The following is a 24046-nucleotide window of genomic DNA, read 5'->3' as shown; positions in this document are numbered from 1 at the left end:
TCCACACTGTCAGCTCACAAACTGTGAGATCATGAACTAAGCCAAAATCATGAGCTAGAAGCTTAACTGATTAAGCCACCCAGGCACCCCTGGACTGGGTTTTTAATACACTCCCCACCCCCACCCCCAACAAAGGACCAAAAACAATGTGATATTCTAAGGGACAGGAAAAGCAGCTTCCACACAGTACTGTGAAGGCAGTAGTTGGAGAAAAATAAAATCATGTTTGCTTCTTACTAAATTCAGATGACTTACCAAACTAGCTACAGAGGTAAAACAGGTCATGCCTCAGATTCCACTTGTTAAAATGCTCTTCTGCTCTTTTCTATACTGTAAGATTTAAGCAGGTCTACTGTTTGGCCAGTGCTAATAGAACTCTAGTGTTCTGTCTATTCTAGGCTCCTAACTACTGGAAAAAGACACTTCAGAACAACCAGGAGAAATGTTTCCTCTTGTCTTACATCTGCAGAAAGGCACACACTATTCTGTGCTATAAAGTCAGTTCTTACCAACTGGGAAATTGAAAGCAGTCATGAGGGTCACCTTAATATTCTGCTCAGGAATCTTGTATAAATGTTGTATGTCTTGTATAAATCTTGTATGTGTTTTCTATTATTCTAAAACTGTGCTCAGAATATTTATACAAAGGAGTCTTTTAAGACATCTGAATTTAAGACGTATGACAGTGTTCTGTGAATTGTAGCCCAGCATGTTTGAATGTCTGCAACTCCAATTGCTTGCCTTACCAAAGAACCTGTTTTTGCTTTTGTAATATATAAAACGTGTTTGTTTTCTGAAATATATAAATACGTGTGAGAGTTTTTTGAGACAGAAAATGAACTTAGGAATTTCCTTCTCCCTTTATGTATAAAAGGATAATAAATTCCATGTCCTTGCTTGAGTCCTGCTTCAAATACAGAGCTGTGTAGGTCAGCACATGTGCATGGTTAAAGCATCAGACTCTCCGTCTCTCACAGTGCATCACAGGTCACTCTGGGCAACCGTGAAGTAGCAGGTGTCTGAACAGATGTGTCTGAAACAGATGTGGAACTGCATGTTGAAAGCATTCACATCAACACAATTTGATGAACCTCCTATTTATTGAATGTCTCTCATGGGCCAGCAGACAGGCCACAAAGAGAATAAGATAATTCCTCACAAGGAACCTGAGTTTGTCCTCAGAAGACACCCAATCACCACTCAACAGGACCAGTGTGGTGACAAGCCTGGAGACAGAAGGGTGTGGGTATATGAGGAGAAAGTGGCCAAGTGCCCGAATAATCACAGCAAGTTTCACCCAGAAGGTTCTACCTGAGCTGGGGCTTGAAGGATGAGTAAGCATCTACCAGGTGGAAAAGGAGAGGGAAGAGCATTAAGAAATGGAGAAAGGGGGTGAGTATTCATTGGAACATGATTAGAAGTTCAGCATGACTGATATGTAAAGATAACTCTGGAGGGCAAGGAGGAAGGCAAGACTGGAATTAAGGGACCAGACAGGAGGTAATTAACAACATTCATTTAATATATACTGATCAAGTACCTCCCATGTTCCCAGGCACTTTGCTAGGTTGTGTCTAGAGGAAAGTAAAGACAAGCCAAGAGAAAACAACAAAACTGGCAATTCGTTAAGTGTCATGGCCAGCAAAGTACAGAGTACAGCTTGGAGCAGCATCTCCCCAGACTTGAGTAGCCTGGACTGCAGAAATCCAACTGAAAAATACTGGTGCAAGAAAGTAAAAGAGTAACAGATGTGAAGGACATTTAGGAGGCAGACCATCTGGCAGATGCTATTGGGACCCCACATACCTCCTTCACTCTTCCCATGCACCGTACAGCTTGCCATTGCAAGCACCTCTGAGTCTTTGCCTGAAGACATTTGTGTCTGGCTTGCACAAAAGACAGGCCAAGAAGTACCAGGGAGTTAGCGTCCCTAGGAGTGGTCCTCAACCAATGCCAAATGGAAGGTGACGGATGGACACCCCAGGTTTGCTTGCCCCTTGGGTGGGACAACTCTTGAGGAGTGCCTTACAGAGAACCCAGATGGACTAGTCCCAACTGGCCAGAGTGCTGACCTGCTCATCACACCTTGTGCTGGCTTCCCTCCCTTCTCCTCCCTGTCTCACTTCCCATTTTCCTACCAGGGCTTCCTGGAATCACCTCCCAAATAAACTACTTGTTATTGAATCTTTGTCTCAAAGTCCACTTTTGGAGAACTCAACCTGAAACACACAGAAAAAACTTAGTGAAAGATTAGATGATGAAAATGAAGACTCAAATATGGGGCCATGAGACTTCTAGCTTGGGGAGATACTGACTTCTATCAACTGAGATAAAGGACAGAAAGAGGGACAGAGTTGGGGGGACAGGATGAATTTGGAAAGACAAGCTTCAGGTGCTCAAGGGATATATTACCTCAAAATTCCTGGGGTACAAGGTTAAAACTCTTGACTTTGGAAAAAATGAAAAGAAACTGGACTACATAAGAGGAGAAACCACGAGAAATGATGTCACATCTCTCTAAAGGGTAACTACAGTATCTTCCTTTGACCCAAGAGAATACAAAGCCCTGGCTGTCTTTTCCAGCCGGTTTCTGTATTCTAGTTTCTCATAGTTGGAGGGACTCACTCCTTTAAAACCATACATAACTCCCCACCAGCAGCCAGCAATAGCAGCTGTAGAATCACTGTCTCCACCATGGAAAAAGGCTCGATGCGCAAGCTCCTTCCAGGAGTCTCCTGCAGCCAGGATGGCATCATAAGCAATCATGGGGGCATCGTGTCCACTGCTGCCACCCCAGCCAGAGTAGCTCACGGAGGTATAGAACTGATCCCTCTCCTTCACATCAAAGGGCTTGGGGAAGGTAGGGGCTGATTTGCCATCCAAAATCCCTCTAAGTTTTAGGTATTTTTCCCATTGGTCTTGGAAGTAGGACCTGTAGGAAGGAAAAATTCTACAGTCAATTGAAAAAATAAATTTGAAAACCATAAGGAAAGGTAGCAGATAAATGTATGAATAGGGAAAATTCCAAGATGACTTCAACTTCTTGTACTAATATCAAAATTGTATTAAATAATCAAAATTAGGGATGCCTGGGTGGCTCAGTCAGTTAAGGGTCCGACTCCTGGTTTTGGCTCAGGTCATGATCTCATGGTTCCATGAGTTCAGGCTCCACACTGGGCTCTGCACTAATGGTGTAGAGCCTGCTTGGGATTCTCTCTTTCCCTCTCTCTCTCAAAAGAAATAAACTTTTTAAGAAATGCTTTAAAAAATCAAAGGAGGGGCACTTGGATGGCTCAGTCAGTTGAGCCTTGATTTTGGCTCAGGTCATAATCTCATGGTTTGTGAGATTGAGTCCCACATCAAGAGTCTCTCTCCTCTCTCTCTCCCCTCCCCCCCCACCCTCGGTCTCAAAATACATAAATAAACATTTTAAAAAAATAAAAATGAGCTCTAAGTGGCATTCATTCAATAAATTTTTGCCAAGGATTAATATAAACAAGGCATTGATAGCTGTTGCTGAATAAAGAAGATATATAGCAAGGTAAAGGTGAGAAATAAAGGTCTATTTTTCCTGAATTGAGAATAATGTCAAGGGTCACCTTTCAAGGGTGGAACTTATTTATTTTACTTTATTTTCTTAAGAAATCTTGTATATATTTAAAGTATACAACATGATGATTTAATATACTGATACACAGTAAAAAGATTACTATAGTCAGGCTAATTAACACATCATTTCCTTACATACTTCTATTGTGTTTTTTTTTTAAGATAGAACTTTGGAACATCATGACCATTAAGTGATTTCAGCAGAAAGTTTCTGGATATTTTTATTCTAAGAAAGGTGATGTGACGTGAACTCACAAAAAAGGGAAATTGTGGCTTACCCCTTATTAATTAGCTGGTGAAAAAAGCCTATCTCTTGGGCACTCTAACCAAAGATTTCAAAATATTGTGTGTCAAGACAACACTGAATAAACAAGTTCCAGGAAATAAGCAGGGAAGTTCATAGCAGTATAGGATAGCCAAAAAACTATAGAAAGGTGGAATACAAAATAGGATCCCTATACAACAGGGAAGCACCACAGGTGTAACTACTCATTGAGGTCTTCACCTGGCTACTTGGTGGCAACCACTGCTGGCACTGAACTTGAAATCCTTAGCAGGTGGGCTGGAGTTGGGGGTGCTGAACCCAGCAGACAGCAAAACTAGATGGTGAGAAGCACGATGGTGCTTTGATCTATGAATTCTAGGCACACGTGTGCATGCCTGTGCACACACAGATGCAATCATTTTCTAGCAGGAGCGGGCGCCTACCAACTCACCAGTGTTGAAGATTCTTCTCCAAAAAGTAGCCTGATTGGATAATGTACTTTTTAGCTTCTGGTAGCACCTCCATCATTTCTTTTCCCCACTGCCTGGGAGGCTTGTTGTTCACAGCATAGGCTGTAAAAAGAGCAGAAACAAGAGCTCCCAGGTAGCCTGTAGGGTGGTGATGGGTCATCCTGCCACTCTCGATGCTCACCTGGATCAGCGTGTCCAGCTGTCTGTGGTGGGGGAACCTGAGACCGATGCACATAGCACGCATGGCAGCCCCGCAGCCGCCCTCGTGCTTGTTAAAGGGAATCCTCCAGCCATTGGCCTTGTCTGGCTCCAGTAGCATGGCATTCTGCACTGAAGCACCCCCTGGGAAGAGTCAGGTAGAGCAGAGGGTCAGTGTAACCAAAGCAAAGGCCCTGGCAGGAAGACAGAACCAAGATCAGTCTCTAAGTTTCTTTGATGGAAAGGGAAAACCAAAAAAGTATGATGATGAACGCTCCCAAACTCCAAACCCCAAGCCAACACTGTCCTTTACTCTCCGTACAACCCTTAGTATGATTATTAGGAAAGAATCAGATTCATATAGAGTCTTGGAGTCTTTATCAGTTATTACTGAGACATCACAATAACTCAAAAAGGTAGGTTTAACATATTATTGTCTTGTTTAAATTAATAAGCAAAGGGATCCCCTAGGTGGCTCAGTCGGTTAAGCATCTAATTCTTGATTTCAGCTCAGGCCACGATCTCACGGTTCGTTACATTGAGCCCTATGTTGGGCTCTGCTTTGCCAGCGTGGAGCCTACTTGGGATTCTCTCTCTCTCTCTCTCTCTCTCTCTCTCTCTCTCTGCTCCTCCCCAGCTTGCACATGTACATGTGCTCTCTTTCTCTCTCAAAATAAATTAATATTTTAAAAAAATGAATAAATAAGCTGAGGCTCAGAGCTTAATTAAGAACCTGGCTCAAAATCACATAACCAGCTAATCAGTGGCCCCATAAAAACCATCAGACTCCAAGCCCAAGCCTTTAAAGAACCCAATGGAACCTGAGGATTAGAGATCCTGAATGTCAGAAAGAGGCTGCGGATTCTAGAGTGAGGAGCACCAGGCCTCGGAAAAGGAGCAATGGGCCCAGAGCAACAACGAGCCTTTGGATGCCCTATGTGTTTTGTAATCCTTTTTTTTTTTTTTTTAAACTTAATATATCTTTCCATATCAGTAGATATTTATCTGCATTATTTTAAAAGGCTGTGAATGTGTCACTACAGATAAATAAATTAAAGAACATCTGGGTTGTTTCTATCTTTGTCACAACTACAAAATATAACTGTCTCCTTGATGTTTACATCTCAATCAACATTTTAAATGACTGCCTTGGGGCTGCTTTATTCTCCACTGCCAGGACCTCCAGTGGCTGCACTCACCTGGTGCTCGGCCATCCATGTCTCCCATGCAGTCTTGGTAATGCTTAGCAAGTAGGGAATATAGGTGAGCCAAATCCAAGATTTTCCCAGCTTCCACAAGAGCTTCTGCCGTGGCCAGGTGCATTACTGTGTCATCGCTGACTCTCCACCTCTCCACATCTATGGTGTCCAACCCACCAAGCTGGGCCAGCTGCTGGTGAATCTTTTCTCCATCCCGAAGAAACTCCCACTTCCCATTGAAGTACCCTAAGGCATCTCCAGCTGCGCTCAGCACCATGGCAGCCACATACCTCTCCATCAGTCCCTCACACATGATGAGGCGGTGTCTGGGGGAATATTAAGATATACAGAGGATGAGGAAAAAGAATTGGAAAAAATAATGGGCCCCTCTACATTGTATTGAGCACTTACTAATTGTAGGCATTGTATTAAGTGCATCTCATGTAATACAACTGCTCTATGAGGAATGTATTAGACCCATTTTATACGTGAGTAAATTGAGGATCATCAAGATAACACAGTATCAGAGACGTTATGTGCCTTGTCTTAGGTCACAAAGCTAATAGGTGGCAGGACTGGGATTCCAGCTTAGGTCCATCTGACTCCACAGCCAACGATTTTAACTGATTCCATCTTTGCCTCTCTTTGAGTGGCAAGCCCATTAAATTCTGCAAGTCGAACCAAGCTTGTCATTTTCTTTTTAGTTGGGATTTGGCCTTGGAAGTGCATCCCTCCTTTATTAAATAATAGTACTTTCCACTGGCATCACAATGCACAGTTTGCAAAGCACCTGCATATTCTCTACCTCAGTAGTAGGCAGGGATTAGTGTATATATTTCACAGATAAGAAAACTGAGGCTCAGAGATGGTAAATTGACACAACCAGTGAATGGAGGCACTGAGACCCGAATCTTCTGGTTCCAGGCCACTCTGCCTCAACACAGATATACTTACCTTGGGCAACCTTTTTGTGCCTCAGCCTCCACATCTCTAAAATGGTGACAAAAATAGTAACAACCTCACCAGTTTATTGTGAGAAGTAAATAAATTTTTGTAAAGCACCTACAACAGTGTTTACCACATAGTAAGCACCATTTTTATTATTCGTATGCAACCAGGGGAAAAGATTTTTCTGTTATTCAACTAGAATATTTTCTCCCCACCACGTTCCTTTCAACAGCAATATTTTAATTTTGTCTTCCTGCTAAATGATTTGACTTAAACAGTCTTGGGATCTCAGATTCCCTCCATGGATCTAATCCCTGGTGAAGTGCTGGTTTCCCTGTAGTTGCATTTCCAATTTCTGTTTGTATCGTATCGCCTGCAGCATTCATGTTCAAAGCCCTTCACCATCTGCCCCTACTCTATCCACCTACTTCACTCGCATAGGCCAGGCACTTTTAAACGTGCCTAGCTGCAGTTGGGCTTGCTAACTTCCCCCTCAGTTCAAGTTCTTTCCTGGAACCCACCACGCCCTTCCTCCCCTCCACTTACCTAAAACCTTTTACTCAGGGTTGTGTTCAAGTCCTAGGACTTCCAGGAGTCCCCTTTCAGTTGCACTGCTGTGGGCCAGGGAATGCAGGCTGGCAAGCACCTGGAGAAGAGTAAATAATGAAGATGGGTTGAGCATACCAAAACCGAGTTACGGATCTTGCTGAGTTTCTGGACTCACAAAGGGTATTTATAAAATGTTATTTACATATTTTATTATTTATAAACGATGCCTAGGAACTGGAGTTCAGGCTCCTGGATCTGGCTCTGCCAAGAATCAGGTGCATCACTGTGGACAAACCACCCACTCTGGACCTCAACTTTCCCATCAGTAAATAGGAGAGTGGAGGGTCCCATCTTGCGCTGAGACCTTCAGAGACTAAGCTTAGTTGGCTTTTGAGGACCACATTTGAATGCCCGGTATGCTCTCAGCTTCTTTTCTGCAATTCCTTCTAGCTCCACCCGAATGTGTGTTTTTTTGTGAATGTGTGTTTTTGTGCGTTGCAAGCTGGGGGGGCGGGGGGATCGATGACCATCTCTTTCCTTGGAAATGTTAACATGTACATGTACATGTTAACATTTACATGTCACCCTCCTGCTTTCAGAACACAGTTAGTCCTTAAACTCTTCTGCCATTTACATTCTTCGCCCCCAAACTATAAATTCGAATAAATTCAAAACTACGGTCTGTGCACACCTTCTTCCTGGCAGTCTTCCCCTTTTTGATTTCGTTTTATTTACTTATTTTGGTGGGGAGGAGGGTGAGAAACGCCCAGGCAGGGGGGCGGGGTGGGCACCTGCTCACCGCCGGAGAGGCGAGCGCTCTTGGAACGCTGGGCTGGACTTGCGGGTCCTCGTCCCCGAGGACGAGTTGGAGGACCCAGGGCAGGCAGGCCCGGGCACTGCCAGCAGGAGGGCGCCGGCTGAGGTGCTGGAGGACGGCGGGGAGGAGTACCTGATCGCCGAGTACTGAAACACGCGCGGGACCAGGGAGGGGCCGAGCGCCGAGAGCTCAGGGTACGCGGAAGGCCTGGCTGCATCCGGTGTGTGGTGACTCACGGCCCACCCCGAGCGGAGCGCCCAGCTCAAGGGCGGAGCCGCGCAGCCGCGCTAGGGAACCGCGCGCAGGTTCAACAGACCGTGGACAACAGCTCCTCGCCTTCCCGGCAGCGCTGTGGCCTTCTGCGCCCGAACAGGGGCAACGGGACCTGCGTCACTGGCTACCTGGGCTGGGGACAGGGCTGGGTAGAGCCTGGCATTTCGGAATGTCAGGGCTCAGGGAGCCAGACTCTCAATCCGAGTGTCCATAACTCACCTGTAGCCCCTTAATGACGCTTCGGCCTTTCCTCTGACCAGCTGTTCTGGGTTCTGGTGAGCCAGTGTGTGACCAAATACTGGGGAAAGGGTACGGAGTGCAAGGCTTTTGTCGGGGTTCTGAGCCCATCCCATAAAACAGGAAAATAATAGCATCTACTTCTTATGGTGGTTGTAAGGATTAATTTTATTTTTATATTTTTTATAATTTTTTAGATTTTTTTTTTTTTTTTTTTTGAGAAAGCGCAACAGGGGGAAGGGCAGAGAGAAAGGGGACAGCGGATCCCAAGCAGTCTCTGAGCAGTGGGATGTGGGGTTTGAACTCATGAACCCAACTGTGAGATCATGACCTGAGCCAAAGTCAGATAGATGCTCAAGGTACTGAGCGACGCAGGTGCCCCAGGATTAAGTTAATGTAAATTCATCATTTATTTGGTAGCAGTTTAGAAGTTTTGAATCCTGATAGTAAATAAAAGCAAAGAAAAACTAACAGTATTTTTGTTTGAATAAATTAATGTCACTTTTGTAAAGAATTAGAATCACCATAGATATGAAGTCTATACACCAAAATTTTAATTTGCTATGTCTTTAATTTTCTATGCTACATCTTTCTGGCTATAACTACCCAGACTAGGTCTGAGAGTTTTTCTTTTCAACTGAGATACAATTTACATGTAGTGAAATGCACTTATTTGGTGTGCTGTTCAATGAGTTTATATTTATAACCATAATCAAGATACAGAATATTTTCATTACTCCAGAGAGTCCCCTTGTGCCCTTTTCCAGTCAAACCCCCACCTCTGCCTCCACCGTTAGCCAAAGTGACTTTTTGATCCTTTACAAAAATCAACGCACTCAACCTCTGAAGATGTAGTCAGAGAAAGTTTCCTAGTGAGGGACATTTTTAATAAGCATCCCTATCAAACTCATAACTATTTCAGTTTAAGATGTCTGTTCATAAATATTCTGCATATTACACAGTGCTCTTTCCGTAAAAATCCATGAGAAAGTGTGTCTTTGGCTTGAATATAAATAATAACTGGTGGTGTTCTTAGCCATTAGTTTCCTTTTACTTTATGATGCCTGTGGACCTTGGTATCACTTAGACTACTGACTCATTCATGCTACTGAATGGCTGCAGGTGGAGGTTTGTGCAGGACCTCTGAGGCATAGTGTTGTCATCCTTCACCACCCTGTTGTTACCAATCCCCATACTTTATTAGCTCCATCCCTGCTGAAATTACATATTTTTTTTTTTTTTACTGTGGTTGATTTATGTAGTGCCTTCTTTAGCATCCCAGTGCATAAGGCCAGCTAGTATCTGTGCCTTACTTGGGAAGAACAACAATACTGAAACCTCTTCTTCCTTTTTTAAAAAAACCTTTTATTTAAATCTAACTTAGTTAGCATATAATGTAGTAATGGTTTCAGGAGGAGAATTTAGTGATTCATCACTGATGTATAACACCCAGTACTCATCCTAACAATTGCCCTTCTTAATACCTGTCACCCATTTAGCCCACCACCCCACCCAACACCCCTCCAGCAATCCTCAGTTTGTTCTCTGTAAGAGTCTTTTAAGGTTTGCCTTCCTGTTTTTTATTTTATTTTTCCTTTCCTTATCCTATATTCATCTATTTTGTTTCTTAAATTCCACATATGAGTGAGATCATACGGTATTTATCTTTCTCTGACTGACTTATTTCGCTTAGCATAATACACTCTAGTTCCATTCACATTGTTGCAAATGGCAAGATTTCATTCTTTTTGATCACCAAGTAATATTCCACTGTGTGTGTGTATGTATATATATACATGTGTATAGACATGTGTAGATAGATAGATAGATAGATAGATAGATACCACTTCTTTATCCATTTGTCATTCGATGGACTTTTGGGCTCTTTCCATAATTTGGCTGTTGTTGATAGTGCTGCTATAAACATTGCCCCTTTGAATCAGCATTTTTATATCCTTTGGATAAATACCTAGCAGTGGAATTGCTGGGTCTTAGGGTAGCTCTATTTTTAATTTTTTGAGGAACCTCCATACTGTTTTCCAGAGTGGTTGTACTAGTTTGCATTCCCCCCGGTGCAAAAGAGTTCCCCTTTGTCCACATCCTTGCCAACATCTGTTGTTTCCTTGGTTGTTAATTTTAGCCATTCTGACAGGTGTGAGATTGTATCTTATTGTGCCCTGATGATGAGTGATGTTGAGCATACTTTCATGTGAAACGTCTTCCTTTTGACAAACCTTAAAGGCTGATCTAGATGACCTAAAATTTCCTGGAGGTTATGCCCTATTACAATAGGTAGATGACTTGCTTCTCTGATCCTTGCTCGAGCCTCTTCACAGGTGGACAGCATCCATTTGTTAAAGCTTTTGGCCTTAAAGGGACATAAAGTCTCCAAGAAGAAATTGTCGTTTGTTCAAACTCAGGTTTGATATATAGGGCACCTGATTTTGGAATAAGGACTACATTTAGATCCAAATAGGCTTCATGTCATCTTGAACTTAACCAAAAACCAAAAACCAAATACCAACAATGAGATTTTTGGAGCTAGTTAGCGACTGACTGTAGAAATTGTCCAGACTTCTCTCTTGTGGCCCATCCCTATAAGTTTTACTAAAATCTATAAACCTGACTGTATTATTTAAGAAGACTAAGATGACTTAAAGTCTTAGGAAAGCTTAATAAATCCCTCTTCCCTTGGACATCCCAATTATCAACTTCTCTTCTATGTTAAAAGGAAGGGAATGCTCTTATGGTACCCAAAAACATGGGGCTCACCGTTGACCCAAACAGTATTATAGCCAACAGCTAGACCCTATGGTACAAGGGTACCTCTCCTTGTCTCAGCCATTTCTGCCACAGTCCTTTCAGTCAAGGCCACTGAAGAAATAATCATGAGATTCCTCCCCTACAACTATTCTTGTACTCCACGTGATAGAAGCTTTCTAAATTCTCACCATACTCAACACCTTTCATCTAGTCACCTTGCCTCCTGTAAAATCTTTTTGCTAACCACTTCTCCCAAGATTCTTCCTCACCGTAATAACCTTAACCCTGCTATTTCATCTCCCTTCTTCCACTGACGAAACCTGTCACGACTGCTTAATACCGACAAATCTCCTTCTGACCCCCATGGTGACCTACAAGAAACTGCTCTGAATAATGCTAACCTTTCACGGTTTACTGATGCTTCTTTTTAAAAGGTGAAAATGATACATATTGTGCTAGCTATACAACTGCAACTCCTTTTGAAGTTATTTGGGTGGCACCATTGCCTTTGGCTACCTCAGCCCAGCAGGCGGAATTGTACTCTAACTGAGGCCTGCGTTTAGCCAAGGGCAAACTGCAAATATTTATACTGACAGTAGATATGCCTTTGGAGTGGCTCATGACTTTGGAGTGCTACAGAAACAGTGAGGCTTATTATGTGCCATACAATTATTAGATGCTATACTTTTACTAGCTGCTTTCACTGTCATTCAGGTCCCTGGGCATTCCAAACCACCTTGCTGATGTTTCCACCAAGAACACTGCTCTAGGGGCTCCTGAGTGTCAGTTGGTTAAGCGTCTGACTTTGGCTCAGGTCATGATCTTGCAGTTTGTGAGCTCAAGCCCCACATTAGGTGCCCTGCTGTCAGCACAGAGCCTGCTTCAGATCCTCTGTCTCCCTCTCTCTCTGACTCTCTCCCACTCACACACTCTCTGTCTCTCAAAAATAAACATTAAAGGGGCACCTGGGTGGCTCAGTCAGTTAAGCATCTGACTTTGGCTCAGGTCATGATCTCACAGTTCGTGGGTTCAAGCCCCATGTTCATCTCTGTGCTGACAGCTCAGAGCCTGGAGCCTGGTTTGGATTCTGTGTCTCCCTCTCTCTCTGCCCTTCCCCAGCTCATGCTCTGTCTCTCTCTCTCTGTCTCAAAAAATAAACATTAAAAAAAATAAAAATAAAAAATAAACATTAAATACATACATACATACATACATACATACATACATACATACATACATAAAAGAACACTGCTCTCAAAAGAATCAACAACCAAGCCTCTGTCATGGTCCAAAAGGATGTTCCCCCAATGATAATCTAGAAAAAATGGCTAGAGAGGCTCAACAATTGTCCCCAGAAATGCAAAAACAAAATTAGAAATCTAATAACTTTTGGTTCAATAAAAAGAGAAGTTTGGTTTGGCCCAAATAGAAACCCAGTCCTACCAGAGGCCTTAAAATTCCCATTTCTGACTACTGTACATGCATTGAATCATTGGTCCACTGATAAAATTATAACTTTTATGAACTGGTGAGAAAATACCTATAGAGCTGCAAAAAGTGCTTATTTTGCTTGCTCCACCTGCCCCAGATACAACCTAGAGAAATACAAAATACAGCTGCTGCTGGAAACTTTAAATTCCCCAATGGGCCACTCGAGGTTTGGCAAATGGATGTCATTCAGCTTTTTCCACCTCAGGGATAAAATTATGTTTTAGTCATGGTTTGTATGTTTTCTCACTGGACATATGTTTTCTCTCCTTTTAGGCAAGTTACTGCCCCTTCTGTGGCTAAAATCCTATTAGAAAAGATTATGTCTAGCTGGGGAACCCCCCTCGAACTGCATAGTGACTGGGTAACTCACTTCATTGGTCAAGTGCATCAGAAGGTCTGTGCTACTTGGACACTTGTGCAACACTTTGTGCTTACCACCCTCAATCCTCACATCTAGTTAAATGTACCAATAGCATCATTAAGACTCAGTTGGCAAAAATTGTAGAGACTCCTCAAATACCCTGTGGCCAAAGGCAATGCCATCAGTCCTTCTAAGTCTTAGGTCCACACCTTCCGGAACTCATACACTTGCACCCTTTTTGATAATCACAGGGCACCCAATGCACCTGGCTCCTGTGTCCTTTGATATACAGCTGATTAAAGGAAGATATACTTCAATAGTATAAAGACCTAATTGCTTCTGTTGAAAATAACCATGCTTTAGTAGAACCATCTTTCCATAGTACACTCCCAGGAGGTGAATACCTCAAGCATTACTCCTTATAACCCAGAGGTTTTTTTCTCTTGGAAAAGACAGACTAGACTCTCTTCAACTTCATTGCAACAACCCCTAGCAGGGGCTGTTTACAAACCCTAATTCTGCCAAACTCTAGGGAATAACCCTTGGACCCATGTGTCACATCTAAAGAATGCACCAAACCCCAACTGGGCCTGCACATCAACTGGTGACCTGAAAGTAAAGATTTCCAGGAGTTGAAGCAGATGGCAGCTGAAGGAGACAGCTTTCCTAAGATAACCAGCCAAGGCCTATAAACCTTTCCCTTGCTCATTCTCACCCTTTCTTCAATCTCTCTTTCATTGTATGCATTTGCCAATCCCATGTAAAAGGGGGAAACTGCTCCAATTGTTAGATTTGCCATGAGAAAACTCAAATCTGTCCATTATAGCAGTGACTCCTTAGTTCAACCTGTAATGAATTTTGCTGAAATCCCAGATGCCACTGTATGCCCAATTGTTCCACAGGTCCCTTTTATAAAGTTAGAATACTAAATCCATATACCTGTGTTCCTTACCTCAATTTAACCCAATCCTGCAGTGGGAGAATGAGATCCATTAAAAATATATATAAAAGATACTGCACAGCATTCAGCATAAATCAGACTATTTGTAGGCTTGCTTTCAAACCCATGTATTAGGGTGGGCTTTCAATATGTAATAATAACACTGTTTGACTTTTGGCTGAATGATGCTAATGCCTCCATTACCAACCAAAGGGTCCATAAATACTAATACTTGTGAGAGAGCCCTATGTACTCCACTTGGCTACTCCTCATATGAGGAGGTTTTGGCAATGGCCCCTATACTTGGGCAGCTCACTGTCATGATGGCTGGAGGATCAAAGGACAATGTGCTCTTCCTGTATTTACTGTTCTGTTTTCTCTTCATAACAAACCAGAGGCCTACTACTGGTCTACCCCATTAAGCCTCCACAGCCATCTTAAACAGGAACTTCCAGAAGGCATTCAGGACTTTGGGTTTGCTGGAAGAAAAGACTTTCTCCCTTGGACCAGAGTAAGTACCAATGAACACATGACCAGAAATCTGTCCCTGATATTGGGAGAGTTAACCAACCATAGCCAAGACAATAGGGGCCCAAACACAGTCACGTGACTCGCTGCCTAAAGTAGTTTTGGATAATTGAATGGCCCTCAATCATCTACGTGTTGAACAAGGAAGGGTTTGAACAGGCAAGACCACCTGTTGCACATGGATAAATTCTTCTGGGGATGTAGATGCCCAACTGCATAAAATTAGGGAATAAGCACATTGGCTATAATAAATTTCATGTAATGATCCATGGTCCTTTGGCTTCTGGTTACCTTCAGGTTGGGGTTCCCAGTTTAGAACCATCTCACAAACTGGATTTGTCACATTGCTTTTAATTCTGTTTTGTATAATCATTTTTAAGCTTTGTACCCATTACCTGTCAAACCTTTGTAGAAGCAACATACCAAATAGGGTGATGCTACTCACCCTCAACTCAACACTTCAAGATGATCTCCAATGGTTATTTATGACCCTGATAAGATATAAACTTTAGATGGGAAATGCCTGAGAGTTCTTTCCCCTACCCTTCCTTGTTACTCAAATGTGACCTCAATGTTTTCTCCAACCTGTGCACTTTCCCTCTGACATGGGACATGACAACCAGGAAAGGTCCTTCCCGGTACCAAGGGACAAAATCACTAAATGCAGAAAAACTGACTCTTGATCAGTGATGCTTTCAAGGAGATGTCTTGAACAAAAGGGGGAAATGTGAAGATAAATAAAAGAAAGCCTCATTCAAAATGGAGTCAGGCCGCCCTGAAGAGGAAAGCTCTTATGCATATACCATGCATTACAGTTTATTTTATATACAGCTTCCTTTACTACCCCAACTAGAGGGATGAAGATTTTCTTCTTGCCCAGCAACAACCCAGCCCGTGAGAAACTGCCACATCTCAACCATTGAGAAGTAGCCACAACCCTGAACTCTGGCTCTCCTCTAATAAACTTTCATTCAAAACCACCCCTCCCAACTTTCTCCATTCCTCTATAAAAGCAAGCCCCTCTCATTTGTTCTCTGGATCTTGACTATGTTTTACCAGAGTTTGCATGTCCCAAATTGCAATTCCTCTATTCCTGCATAAACTCATTTTGCTGGTAAAATAACTGGCTATTTTATTTTTAAGGTTGACAACACCTACTGACATTTTTTCTTCTTGGTCAAACATTGGAAAATGTTTCTCATCAAGGACATCAAGGACATGGTCAGGAAAACCAAAAGAACAATCTGTCAGTTGGCTCCAAATAACTGCAATAACCATTACACTCTTCTATACCCCCCCAACACTCCCCATACTCACCAGGCTTAAATAATAAAGACACTTATTATCTTACATAACAAAATGTCTACACATATGTAGATTATCTTACTATATATATATATATATATATATATATATATATATATATATATATAACAGAAATCCCCAGGGTTAATTATTTGTTATCATCAAGTATCCAGTTCCTTTCATCTCTCTGCCCCACTAGTCTCACTGTGTTAGCTTTGTCCCCAAGCTGGCATCTCTGACAGATATAAAGTCCAATTACAATTACAGACAATGTCCAATGGGAAAAGACAGTATCTCTTCTTTTAAGGATGAAGAAGCTGTTAAGAAAGCCTCCTCCTGTGCTCCCCTCCAAGACTAAACCAATCACTGTTAGATTATGAGGGGTTTTTTGATCAAGGATAAAACATCTTCCCTGAGAGATGGATACTTATACAAAAATCAAGATTTTGTTCATAAAGGAAAGAGTGAATGCTAATCTGCCAAGAACTAATATTTATCTGGCATTTTACTAGTGCTAGACATTAGTGTAGATACTGGAAAGACAGAGACATTGAAGATTTAGTTCCCCATCCCCAGTTTTATTGAGGAAGACATATTGCAAGTATCTTCATTAGTCACCAATTCAGTATTATTTGCCATTTTGAGGCTTTTGCTGAGAAACAAACTTGAGGGACTCAAACCTAATCTCTGAGATGTTTCATCTGTAAGGTGGAAATAATGGCACTTTTCTTAAAGAGTTGTTAACAATGTCCAGGAGTGATCTTTATATATCCTACAGACATTAAAGACCTACTGTTACCAGGTATATGCTATGACATAGGACCTTCTCTCATGGAGTGAACCCAGCCATGTGATCTCATTTTAGGCTGCTGACTCATGATATTTTTAAAATGTTTTTTTAATACAGTGTTTACATTTTTTAATGATAAAAGTAATGCATACTTTCAGCAGAAATGTTGGGAAAGCTTCTAAAAATCTTTCCAAAAGAAATACCCACACTTGTTCATGAAGATAAGTGTTCCCGAATGTTCTTTGCAGAATTGTTTCTAATACCTGAAAGTTGGAAATAACCTCAATATCTGTTTACAGGGAAGTAAGTTTGTGTTTCCTTTTCCTAAATCATGGCATAATTATGGAACTGTTTAAAACCATGAGGTGGATATTTAAATCAGTAGACTTTGGGTAAATAATCAAGCTCACATGGAAAGAGCTTAGAGATATTTTGTTAAGTAAAAATATCAAATTTGAGAATGAAGAATATATATGGTCTTATGTAAAAAAAAAAAAGAAGAGCTGTGTGTGTGTGTGTATAAAATGACTGAAAGGATACACATCAAGTTGTTAATAATGATTATGATTACCTCTCAAGAGGATAATGGGAGAGTTTGCCAGGAGAAGTTTAAGGGGAAACTTTTAATCTTTCACAATTAGAATTTTTACATATTATATGTGTAAAAAAATTTTGGAAAACACAGAAAAAACATAATCACTCACATTTCATCACTCATACTGTATATACTTAAAATCTTTATTTTTTTCACGTGTTTGAAAAAAATGTGTGTCCTTTTGTATATACAATTTTTTATCCTATTTTTAACCACTAAGCTTTACATTGTAAGCATTTCTGTCATTAGTGATAGTATTTTTAGCATAATTGATTCCAAATGCTCAGATAAGGTAATGCCTCTAGCATAAACTCCCTTTCATATTGATACAAAGAAAATGAGGCCCTGAAGTTCAGTTGCTCTCCAACCGCAGTATTGTCAAAACTGGTTCATTTGAAGGGAAACAGAAGGACAGATAACTGAAAAACAGGGTATTAAACAAGTCTTTGCCACTTCATGTCTTCATTGTGTAATACCACACCTAGTTAAAGCATGAGAACTAAAAAAAAAAAAAAAGAGAGATTGAGAGAGCGCTAACAGGAAATGGTTAATAGGCAGGGCCCCTTGAACTCTTGCAGACGCAAAATAACTAAAAGATTCAAAGGTAAACATACCACAGAATAGGATTTCAATATACATTTGTTAAAATGAATTGAAGTTGGGGGAGGGGGGATGAAGTAAAGGCTTTTTAGAAGAAACCAGAAAAAAGCTAGTACAGGAGACATTGGAAGCCCAAAGCAGCTGTCCACATATCAATTCAATTCAGAAGACTTGGTGAACATATTCACTTGGGCTAGGCAATAATACCCAGATATTGAGTCAAACATTTTTCTAGATGTTTCTGTGAAAGTATTTTTTAGATGAGATGAGCATTGAAATCAGTAGATACTGAGTAAAGCCGATGATATTCCATGACAGAATCGGGCCTGGCCAATTCAGTATGGAGGCCTTAATAGAAAAAAGACTGACCTCCAGCAAGGAAGTAGGAAGTCTGACAGCAGACTGTCTTCTGACTTGATAAAGGAAGTTTTCAACTTTTAATGTTTGTGGGCCAGGCTCCCATGCTCCTAGGGAAGCTGTACTTTAACATTTACCAAGTCAAATTGATTCGGCAAAACCTCAAAGCATGGGCTCTATTTCTGCCCAGGGTACACATTGTACATCTACTTCATTGAAGAAAATAACCAAAGAGGTGCATTCTGAGCATAAAAGATAAGAAAAAGTAAGAAATTTCCCTGTTCCCACACGATTAAAGTCAGATAGCCCCTTGCATATACTAGAAAATTAAGAGAAGGCCTACAACTTACTGAAATGTTCTTCATCTAATTATTTGTAACTTTTTGTGTGAAATAAATGTATATAACCCTACATCAAATGTTCCCTTACTGGAGCACTCTCTTCTTTGTGAAGACTGTGTATCTCAGGCAGCTGTCCTAACTTGAGCTTGAATAAAACTCTCTTCCTTTTTCTTTTTTAGAAATTCTAAAAGGTTCATTCATTTTGTGTCAATAGACTTGAGCTGCAGCATCTGCTCTTTCCTGGGTCCCCAGAGATTTGGACTTGCCAGGCTTCACAATCAGGTGGGTCACTTCCTCAGAATAAATCTCTTTCTCTCCATATATATACATATTGACTCTGTGTCTTTGGAGAACCCTTACTTATACAGCACATAAAATGTGTCAGGTGCTTTGCCAGGTGCTCCCCAAAGTTACAGAGGTAAGGCAAAAATCATGCTACTAGAGGAGACTTGGTAAAGTATAATGACATTAGGCCATGAGGACTGTGACAAGGGGGAATGTTCAAGATACAAGGTCGGCAGATATGAGAGAGACATTACCATCTTAAGAGTGTTCAGAGAAGGCATCCGGAAAAAATAACACCTGGGCTGATTTTTGAAGCATAATTAAGAAGACAATTTAAAATTGCCAGAAGCCCAGTGATAACCCAAACAGCCAGCACGTGGGAGAAGCAAAAAAAAAAAAAAAAAAAAAAAAAAAAAAAGGAGGAGAAGGAGAAGAAAGAGGAGAAGGAGAAGTAGTAGTAGTGAAAGTGAAGATGCAGGTTTAGGTTGGCATATTCTCCCGAGCTGAGGCACAGTTGCTCATCCCCAGAGCAACTAGCTAAACATGCATCTGCAGTATGGTGAAAATGCCAACAAAATATTTGTGGAAATTGTGGCAATAATGAGTGGAAGTATGACATACCACGGCCAGGAATCATCTATGTGGATTCTTTCTAAATGAGCCTGGTTAACTACATGTAGAAAATGGATCCAGAGAAAAGTAACAGGCAACAACAGAAAGGATGCTAAACTGGGTAACTCAGAGAAAAAAAGCAATGGAGAGCCGAGATTTTTGTTTCACACAGGCGTCATTTTGAGGAGCTTGGTGATGATGCTCTATTGCCCTGAAGTGTTTCTGTTTATTTGTTTCGGGCTTATAATGGACACAAATGCTCCCCACTTCTGTGGATGACTGAATGAGAGAAAATCATCTTAAATTAAAGCAGGAGATAGTTTGGTTGTGTTTAGGGAAGTTTTTTTTTTTGTTTTTTTTTTTTTTCTGACAAAACTGGTAAGGGCTCCCTTCAAAGGACGTTGCAGCATGTTACTGCGTGATCCTTTGAGAAAAGAAGAGACAAGTACTGTGTCCAGGAGAATCGAGGCTTCTGTGCCTGAGGGTAGGGACCTGCTCTGGAATCCTGGCCAGTCCAGGATTTGGGGGAATTAAGAGTCACTACAGCCGTTGGCTGCCCCTCCCCCTACCCACACTGTCCACCAGAGCTGTTAACAAATTTACAAAAGCCACTCTTTTCAGTTTTCTATTTTATTTTCCTTGTCTCCTGAGAAACATAGAAAGGAGCCAATCACCAGGCAGGAGAAAGAGAAACTAGAAATGATCTTGGTGCTTTCACAACGGGACTGTATAGTGCCGTGAAAGCAAGCTTCAATGAATTAAAGGTCATGTGAATTAAAGATTTTAACAGTAGGGTGTTATTTACTGTTTAAGCCCTCTATGCTACTTATGCACCCCTAAAATGGAGTAATCAACCTCCTTTACTTTCCTCCTTCTTCCCCCTTCTTCTTCCTCTTCCTCCTTCTCCTCTCCTTCCCTTCCTCCCCCTTCTCCCCTTTCTTCCTTGAATATTTTTCTGAAAAGTGAAGTCATAGTTGCCATTTGTTTCTTATTGACAATGTAATATAAACTGAAGGGGAAAACCAAAAGGCCAAAACAAAAGGTCACAGTGTCCAGATTTCAAAAAGGCAGATGGGGAGTAGTAGTTGAACTCTATTCATAAAATTAAAGAGAAATCGCATGGCTTGATTAGAAAGGGGAATTTATCTCTCAGCAGGTCTTCCCAGAAACAGCACCATTTAAAGCACACCTTGCATAGATATTTAGCTGCTGTTTGAATATGAGAAGGAATTTGAGGAATTGAAGCCTCTGCAGAAGAGCAAGTACCCACCATAAAGGCAGAATTTGATGAAGAGCTTTTAAAACATTTTTTAAAATGTTTGTTCATTTTTGAGAGAGAGACAGAGAGACAGAGATAGGGCGCAAGCAGAGGAGGGGCAGAGAGAGGAAGACACAGAATCCGAAGCAGGCTCCAGGCTCTGAGCTGTCAGCACAGAGCCCAACAGGGGGCTCAAACCCACAAACTGTGAGATCATGACCTGAGCCGAAGTCAGACACTTAACTGACTGATTCACCCAGACACTTAACTGACTGAGCCACCAAGGTGCCCCCAGTGAAGAGCTTTAACAGTGCTCTCAGACTAAATCCCTTCAGCTTTGGACTGATTTCTGTGGTGGCCACGGGAGGAGGTTGAGGGACTCTCTAGTGGCCTGACACCACTAGGAAACCTGCCTAAACCGGCTGCCATCGTGAAGTCATTGGTTTCACTCTAGATTCTCTACCCCAGGCTTCACCATAGGAGTGGCTACTTTCCATTTCCTGGAGGCTGTATTTTTACTCACTGAGAGCCAGCCTAGTGAGCAGTCAAGTCTGTTAGGAGTACCAGAGGCCCATTGCAAACCCTAGGAGGGGATCGTGGGGATCCAGCTGGCCAGCTGAGCTTCTGTCCCTGTGGGAGGGAAATCCCAACAGGATTGGGAGAAGCAGAGAGGCCAATGACCATTTGGTAGAAAGTGAACCAAAGGTTTCAAAATCTACTGGTGGATGGATCTCCCAATCCAAGGGTGGGAAATCATGACTTACAGAAGTGAGCTACTGCTCTGGAGGAGGTATGGGACTCCTATTCTGCAGGCCCCTATTCAGCTGATTGCTCTGGTCCTTTTCTCTGCTATCTCTTGCTTCTTTTGCTTAGGGCCCCTCTACCTTGTTCTTATTTCTCCCATTCTGTTCCTCTTTGCATCCCTATTGCTTGACACAGTTCCAGGTTCACAGTACAAACTCCATACATTTGAGGGGAATTGGCTTGACATGCCAAAGGAGTGGTACATACATTAGAAGCAAAGAGAAAGGAAAGAGCAGATGGGGATTAGAAGAATCAATGACAACTTCTTGAGGAAATGGCATTTGGTCTGGTCCTTTCAGGAAGGAAGATGTTTGGATGGGCAGAGAGACAGGGAAAGGCACCTAGAAAGTTAAGGAACAGTCAAGGTTTTCAGGCAGAGAGAAATGTAATGCCAAACGCAGGCAGAAGAGGAGCAGTGGGCATTGGGGATAGAGCCCTTAATTTAGACAAGGTTTAACTCTGAATTTCCACTGTTCTTTTCATTTTAAGAATTCCAGTGATTTCCATTTCAGAGAACCAGAAAGCGTGTGACAGCATTCAGAGAGGAAGAGAAGACCACTCTTACACTGATAACGTTTCTACCAGCTTTAGCAGACTATGGCACCACTTGGGAGGACCATGGTCTTAAAGCCTAGATCTTGCCACCCCATGCTGGGTGCAGGTTATAAGCAACTTTGAATGAAGCAGGGAAAGGAGCCGGAGGAGCATTTCATCCCCTCCACTGAGAGGCTGAAGGTCACTGCAACTGTAAAGTGGAAGTTGTTAACATCCTTCCTCATCATTATTCGAAATATGCAGCTGAGGCTCAGACCAAGACACAGATGAATGAAAATGCTCACCAAGCTTTTTTTTTTTTTTTTTTTTTTTAACAGAGAAGATGAAAATGCAGTGGGCCCCTGTCATATAAAGTCTTACCGACATGCTTTGTAGAACTTGAATATTCTAAGAGCAGTCAGCCACTGAACCTTGGCACAAACTTATCACTGGCGTGGAGCAAGGTGCCTCTGCCTCCCCCATTTCTTACCCACACTCTCTTTGCTCTTTCTGGCTGCTTTCAGAGAGATGGTGCCTTTGCCAATAGACAAGAAGTAGAAGAGGCAATGTTTATTAAATAGAAGCTGCTGCCTCTCCTGCCACGCCAACTCTACAATACATCTGTTTCTACTGCCACGTTTCCACCTCTACAGAAACATGGCCAAGATGGGAGGGACATGAAACCCCCCTACCTTGGGCTGATATTGTCTTGAGGTAAGAAGGCAATATTGATTAAAACACCAGTATTTCAAATTGTCTCTTTATTTGGCACCCTGAAGTTTTTTCACCTTCTAGAACACTGTATCATAGTGACATTAAAGTTGAGTCAGAGGTGACCTTTTCTTCTCTAACAGGGAGAAAGACAAGGTCCTTCTCACTGCAGGTAAGTTTTATGAAAGAGTCCATAAAGAAACTGAAAACCTGGAAATGGATTGTCTTAAAATTACCAGTGCCTGCATACCCTTTGAAAATGTGCAGGCAACTTTGGGGGTAGAGGTATCTCAGTTTGAAGACCCTCCCTTCAACCCAAACAGCTCCATCTCCCAGCAGAGAGGCACTAACGCTGTGGATGCTACCAGGAGAGATACTATACAGGTGGACCTATCAGATCACATTGTATTAGCTGCTACTCACACGTGTGCGTAAGACTTGTCTCAAAGGCAGTCAGCAATTTTCTGAGGCTAGGGCATTAGCTGAGCATTGGGACACATTCCCCCAGGTGAGGTCCAGGCCTGGGGAGAGCCTGAGCACAGTCATGAAATGGAAGAGACTTTTTTCTTTCCTTCTCTTCCCTCATGATGATTGTCACTCCTCCCCACCCTGCGGACACCCAGAGGGTGTCATCCTTCCATATCAGCTTTTAGTATGAAGGGATTTCAGTGCCTTCCTTAACACTGAAAAATATTAGGATAGATGGCAGCTTAAACTTGATTTTTTTTTCCAGGGAAGTTTACTTTCTAATAGCCTGAAGTCAATATTTCAGACATTTCTATACCATATTCACAAGGTTTACCATATTCATGTATCATATTTACTGTCTTTTTTTTCCTCTAAATTGACTCACATTTCTACAAATTTAGATAGAAAACTATTGTTATCTCTACCATATTCCTGCACTGGCAGTGTGGAGCCTGCTTGGAATTCTCTCTCTCTGCTTTTCCCCTGCTCGCTCCCCCCCCCCCACAGAAAGAAAGAAAGAAAGAAAGAAAGAAAGAAAGAAAGAAAGAAAGAAAGAAAAGAAAAGAAGAGAAAAGAAAGAGTATCCCTCCTGCCTTACCCTAGATTCTGCAGAAAGCAAAGCTGGAAAAAAAGGCCTAGTTTATTGGGAATGTAGTCCAGTGGTGTAGGACAGGGGGATTGAGACAGGAAAGAAAGAAAAGCCAGTACAAGGGTGCTTTACCACGTTGGCTTTTGCTG

At 41.9% G+C, this 24046-nt stretch overlaps 1 protein-coding gene and 1 long non-coding RNA gene across 9 annotated transcripts in view; one reads left to right on the top strand and one right to left on the bottom strand.

The window, feature by feature from the left end:
• The window catches only part of ADPRH (ADP-ribosylarginine hydrolase), a 37567-nt gene extending 29254 nt beyond the window's left edge, over window positions 1-8313 (bottom strand). For 2 of the 7 annotated variants that reach the window (XM_053903398.1, XM_053903395.1), the window contains exons 1-4: window positions 8188-8310; window positions 7236-7335; window positions 5742-6067; window positions 4326-4686 (exon numbers count right to left, since the gene is read on the bottom strand). In XM_053903398.1, coding sequence (XP_053759373.1) covers window positions 4326-4686; window positions 5742-6054 — 674 coding nt within the window. In that variant the 5' untranslated portion in view covers window positions 6055-6067; window positions 7236-7335; window positions 8188-8310. Of the gene's footprint in view, window positions 1-1081; window positions 2933-4325; window positions 4687-5741; window positions 6068-7235; window positions 7336-8187 lie in introns of those variants that run through there. The other 5 variants (XM_019448462.2, XM_053903394.1, XM_053903397.1 and 2 more) reach the window with 5 other exon arrangements.
• Window positions 8296-22887, top strand: LOC109266436 (uncharacterized). Of its 2 annotated transcripts, none has more exons than XR_002079715.2 (4): window positions 8296-8603; window positions 14516-14631; window positions 18816-18918; window positions 22108-22887. It is a non-coding gene; the product is annotated as an uncharacterized LOC109266436 (long non-coding RNA). The 2 variants fall into 2 exon arrangements; XR_002079713.2 differs by having other exon boundaries at window positions 8300-8603; window positions 18851-18918.
• Window positions 22888-24046: the final 1159 nt, after the last annotated feature.

The sequence above is a fragment of the Panthera pardus genome, unplaced genomic scaffold (genome assembly GCF_024362965.1).
Source record: "Panthera pardus isolate Hobbes unplaced genomic scaffold, ASM2436296v1 HiC_scaffold_16, whole genome shotgun sequence".
Lineage (NCBI taxonomy): Eukaryota > Metazoa > Chordata > Mammalia > Carnivora > Felidae > Panthera > Panthera pardus.
This window is presented reverse-complemented; position numbering and strand designations above follow the sequence as displayed.